Source organism: Chrysochloris asiatica, unplaced genomic scaffold (assembly GCF_000296735.1).
Source record: "Chrysochloris asiatica unplaced genomic scaffold, ChrAsi1.0 scaffold00111, whole genome shotgun sequence".
NCBI classification, from domain to species: domain Eukaryota; kingdom Metazoa; phylum Chordata; class Mammalia; order Afrosoricida; family Chrysochloridae; genus Chrysochloris; species Chrysochloris asiatica.
In genome coordinates, this window is record NW_006408629.1 from 5,586,428 (window position 1) to 5,592,219 (window position 5,792).

Genomic DNA, 5,792 nt, shown 5'->3' on the forward strand with positions numbered 1-5,792 from the left:
TGATTCTTGGTTGACAGTTTTTTTCTTGCAGGGTTTTGTATATGTCTCCCCATTGCCTTCTTGCCTGCATGGTTTGTTCTGAATAGTCAGTCAGCACTTAATCTAATTTGTTTGCCTTTATAAGTTATATTTCTCTTCTCCCTGGCCGCTCTTAGTATTTTCTCCTTGTCTTTGGTTTTGGAGAGCTTGATTATTATATGTCTTGGAGATTTTCTTTTGGGGTCTATCCTTTTTGGGGTACGTTGGGCTTCTTGAATGTATATTTTCTCATCTTTAATGATGTTAGGGAAGTTTTCCTCTAGAAGCTCTTCCACTATCTCCTCTGTAGATTCTTGATTCTTCTTGTTCCGGAATGCCAATAAATCTTACATTATTACTCTTCATGTTATCCAGCATGTATCTTAGATTATCTTCAGATTGTTTTATCTTTTTAGCTGTTTGCTGTTCTATCTTGGCTATATTGACAGCTCACTAGTTCTGGCTTCCGTCTCTTCCAGTCTGCTCCTTGCCCCTTTCAGGCTATTGTCTATTTCTGATATCTTGTTATTGATCATCTGGACATCTTTTGCAGGTTTTGAATTGTTTCCAGTGCTGTGTCAATCCTATTAGATTGTTCCTGCAGGATTCTGGTTACTTCTTCCTTGTTTTCCTCAACCCCTTTTCAGAGTATTTGAATTTGTTTCCATATCATTCTTCTGAATTCCCTCTCAGGCAAATCCAGAACTTGCTCTTCCTACTGTATAATATCTTTGTCTCCAGCTCATTTGTATCTGCTGCCTTTTTCTGCTTTTGGAAATGTTTCACTAATATTGTTTCTTGTTGGACATGATTATTCTTATTTTGTTGTAATTATTATTGCTACTATCAGGAGGTAGGCGTCTGATGCCATCCAAGAGTCACCGTATTTCTGTTGCTCTCTGCGCCCTGGTCAAACCTCCTTTCCCTGCCTGCTACATGCCTTGAGATTTCAAGCTAGTGCAGGGAACTCTCCTGTGGCTTTTGTCCACTTGAGAATCTCCGTTTGGGCTGGCTCTAGCCCCTCACTTAAAGCTCTACAGGGGCCGCGGCAGTCGCTGCCTGCAGTGGGCAGGTGAAAGTTCAAAATGCCAAAAAGTCACTCGGGCTGGTGGGTGGAATCCGCATCTGATGACGTCTGAGAGTCACCATGTTTCTGTTGCTCTCTGCGCCCTGGTTAAACTTGTTTTCCCTGCCTGCTACGCGCCTTGAGATTTCAAGCTAGGGCAGAGAACTCTCCTGCGGCTTTTGTCCACTTGAGATTCCCCGTTTGGGCTAGCTCTAGCCCTGACCTCAAAACTCTACAGGGGTCGAGGCAGTCCCTGCCCGCAGTGGCGGGTGAAAGTTCAAAATGCCAAAAAAATCCTCCTTGACGTGATTTTTTAAAAAAGGGAGTAGAGGAGGCAGATGCCCTGAGCCTTATGGTGATTTGAGGGTTTTGAGTCCACTACTGGACGGCCTCCTCTGTGAGATCTCTGCCTTTGTCCGTGGAGCCCTCCTTACCTATGTCGTCTTACCGTGGGGTACCGGAAGACCGAAAATGAATTACTTTTATTTTTCATATCAAGTTATGTCATTATTATGTTAATGTATCAGGATATAATTTCTACATAGGTAGCTTAATCCTATTTCTTAAATAATACACAAGGGTAAGAAAAATGTATTGTTACAAGATCATAGAAACCTATTTAAGTAAAAAATAGCCAAGTTTCAGCTATTGTTTCTTTATTCATCTTCCATCTAGGTGTATATATTTTTGAGGGCCATATTACCATCTCTTTAATACTTTCCTGAAGCATTTTGCAGTCTCCAATTTACGTCACATCAAATTGACAGTTTTGGCATCTACAGGGACTCAAAATTGTGTTCCTTTGAAATGTTTTTTTGAGTTTTAGAGACAAAACAAAAACCTGTAGGGCAATATCAATGTGTAGGGTATACTGACTGAGTTTCCTAAGGTAATTTTTGTAGGACAGCCCTTGCTACCCCTCAAAGAATGAAAAATCTCCTGTTATAATAAAAAATATTGCTTTGCACATATTTTCTGTGCTATTTCGGACCAATTTGGTATTCCATTTTCTTAAAATTTCTTCCTATTAAGCCCCTGTGATCAACTTGATTCCTTCAAGAAAAATCTATCAAGACTACCCTTTGGTTATCCCAAAAGAAAGTTGCCCTAACCTTCTGAGCTGACCTCTGTCTTGAATTTAACTTTTCAGCAGATGCCTTCAGAAGCTGGTTTTGCTTGACCCTTTTTTTTTTTTTTTTTTTAAGTTACCAGTCGCTATGAGTCGGAACCGACTCCATGGCACATAACAACAAACAGGATTAAAACAAGTGTATTACTGAGAGAATTGTGAACTTGACCCCTAGCAGCAGTACTTTTTGGCTTCCCTGATGTGGATATGTAAGTAAATACATAAGGGAACTTCAAAAAGTTCATGGAAAGGTTTAATTAAAAGAAATTGGAATCTTTCCATAAACTTTTTGAATCCTTCATGTATTAATGATTATTGTTTGTTTCCCAGCTGGGTCAGTTTTCAACTCCTAGTGGCCCCATGTGACAATTAAGAACTGCCCCTTACGTTTTTTAGGTTAGAATTTTTGTGGAAACAAATTGCCAGGTCTACTCCTATTGAGCCATTGGAAAGTTGAAACCTCTGACCTTTAGTAGCTGAGCACTTAACCATTACACCACCAGGGCTTCATGTAGTCAGGATGTGAATGTGATGTATTCAGGAATGTAACGCTATCTATTCTTGCCTTGTTGTTAAGTGCTGTCAAGTCAGAGCCGACTCATAGCAACTCTGTAGGGTTTCCAAGGAATGGCTGGTGAGCTTGAACCGCCAACCTTATGATTCAAACCGACCTGGCAGCACCACACCAGGACTCCATATTCTTTTGTATTTATTAATAGTAATACAATTTTTTTCTCTATATTCATTGTAATAAAATTTATGTGGGGTTAGCTTATTCTGTGTCTTAGACATTGTTGGTAATCTGGACCTGTGGTTTTATCCTCCCATTGTTGATCATGTAAAATTTAAACCAAAAATTCACTTTTTTTCACCCGGCAAGTTGTCCTAAACTAGAATTGTTTGTGCAATCAGGAATAGAAAGAAAGAACAATCAAATCTATTTTCTTAGTTTTCAGTTTCACTGACTGAGTAGCTGAAGAACCTTCAATTAACTTTGCCTGGGGATTGTTCTCTAGTTGCAGGATTGCAGCCTGTTAATGGTCCCTCATAATCCACATACAAATAAAAGGAAACCAAAGATTGAACTTTAGGCCTTACCATATTTTATCTTAAGCATAATTATTCCTTAGAAGAATGATCATTTTCCAGTCTTTATACAGGTACATTTTGAGGATTGTCATAATCTCCTATTTACTCCCAACTCTTTATATAACTAAACTTCTAGAATTATACATCTGGATAAATGTGCAGTTGTTCTTTAATTATTGATAGGTGGTTTATGAATTTAATTTAGATTTCCTGCAAGAGCAATTGAAATGTTTGAGATAAAAGTTGTTGTTAAGTGCCATCAAGTTGGCCGAGCTATAGCAATCCTGTATAGGGTTTCTGAGGAGTGGCTGGTGAGTTTGAACCGCCGAACTTTCATTTCAAACCCACTTTGCAGTGGAGCGCTTTAACCCACAGTACCACACCAGGACTCTGAGATAAGAGTTACGTATAATTGTTGTTATTGCTACCCAGAGAACTCTGAATTAGCTATTGCTTAGTCGTCTTTTCCTCTCTTTGTGTGACATACTTGCAAGGGAGTAATCTTATCAGTAAAAAAACAGAAAAATAAGCTGAGAGGTAATCTATGCATAATCAGACTTTTAAAAAATCTTGTTTATTACTTTTATTTGGTTAAGGATCAGATAAAATATATTAGTTCTTAGTTATTCTTAAGGAGGATTCATTATTACTAGATCAACAAAGTATTAGCTCTTCTTGTGTTATGTAAAAATCATTTTATTATCCAATACTTTCATGGTAATGATTTTTGTCTTTGAAAGATTTTTATCAGTGTTTAGTACCTTTTGGCTTAAGTAGATGCAATTCAACTATTTGTATCACAAAGTTATTTTCCAAAAATCACTTGCATGTTATACATTTTTATTAACTATTCAAAAGCATGGCATACTAATATGGCTTTATAGCAGCATGTAAAAAATAAAGTTAGTATACCATGCTTACAAAAATACCATGGAGTGGTTGGCAAAAACATATAACATGTACGTTATCTGAATAAAAAAATGTATGCTTGTATAATTTTAATTCAGTAAGTACATAATATTGAAATTATACTTAATTCCCTAAACCATTTTTATATGCTTACAGAACAAGATTCAAAACAATGAAGAATCCCAAACCAATTTTATTTACACTAAGCATAATAATCAAGAAAAAAATGAAGATTCCAGGAAAGATAAGGGATTTGTAAAAATGAAAGATGCTTTAAGAGAAACTTGTAGAAACCAGGTAAAATTTATAGACTAACAAATGTATTTCTGGTTCTTACAAAATTATGTGAGAAGCATTTTATATGTAAAAATAATATGCACTTTGGAATCAGAGAGCTGGTATTTGAACCCTACTCTGCATTTTATAATCTGTGTCTTGAGCAAATTAGGAAATTGTTTTATTGTTTGTCTAGAATTTTTTTTGAAATTATGAACTTTTACATTTGAGGTATCACACAGAGCTTCTAATTGCTTAAAACTTTTCAGTGTGTTTACTATGACATAAATGTCTTCAACATTTTTTATCAGTATGCATATTCACAATTCATAGCCTAAATTATTTTACCTGCATATAGAACAATTTTTTTTAAAATGATACACAGATGAATTCTATTATGATTAAACATAGAAAACAAAAAGCAGGAAGGATTTTGAACTTGGAACAATGGGAAAGGGGAAGGAAAAAAACTGAAGAAAGCACATACGTTGTTCAAGTAAAAATTTCCAAATAGAAACAGAAACTAAAAAATGTCACTTATGAGTGAGCTCTACTATGGAGAGATAACGTTCAGTTATGTTCATTGCCATATCATAAAGCAGACTCTACAGGGTCGCTATGGGTCAGAATCAACTGGACGGCACTTAACAACAATAATTATCATTGCTTTTTTTTGCAACTTGATGGCAGTAAACAACAATAGTACTCTAAATTATTTTAATATGTGACTAAAAAGAAATTCAAAACAAATTTGTTTCACTAGACATGTAAAATTTTACAAAAGCATTCTAGTAAAAATTTGGAACTCCTTAAACTGAAGCTTGGTTATGTGCCATCGATTTTGATTTATAGTGGCCCTTTGTAGGGTTTCTGAGGCTGTAAATCCTTAAGAGAGCAGAAAGCCTCCTCTTGCTCCTACAGAGTGGCTGGTAGATGCAAACTGCTGACCTTGGGATTAGCAGCCCATCCCATAGCCCTCTACCCTGCCAGAGTTCCATTCTTAAACACAACAGTATTGTTTAAAAGGGGGCAGGTATGCAAAGAGCTTAGGTGAAATTTTCCAAGCTTAAGGTATTTTGGTGGTTTCTTTTTTTTGTAGCTCTTTTAAAATAGTTGATCATTATATGATATATAAGATTATATAATTAACTACATATACATATCTTCAGAGAGGATTCTAGAGTTAATGTGTTTACTGAAATATGCCTTTTAAATTTGAGATCCTCTAACCCATAGCTTGGAGTCCTGGTGTGGCATTGTGGGTTAATGCGCCAGACTGCAAAGCCGTTTGAACTGCAAGGTCGG

General features: G+C 36.3%; 1 protein-coding gene across 1 annotated transcript in view; it reads left to right on the top strand.

The window, feature by feature from the left end:
• The window catches only part of ANKRD32 (ankyrin repeat domain 32), an 89,851-nt gene that overhangs the window by 26,465 nt on the left and 57,594 nt on the right, over positions 1-5,792 (top strand). The window contains exon 5 of the mRNA XM_006867877.1: positions 4,368-4,508. Coding sequence (XP_006867939.1) covers positions 4,368-4,508 — 141 coding nt within the window. The remainder of the gene's footprint in view (positions 1-4,367; positions 4,509-5,792) is intronic.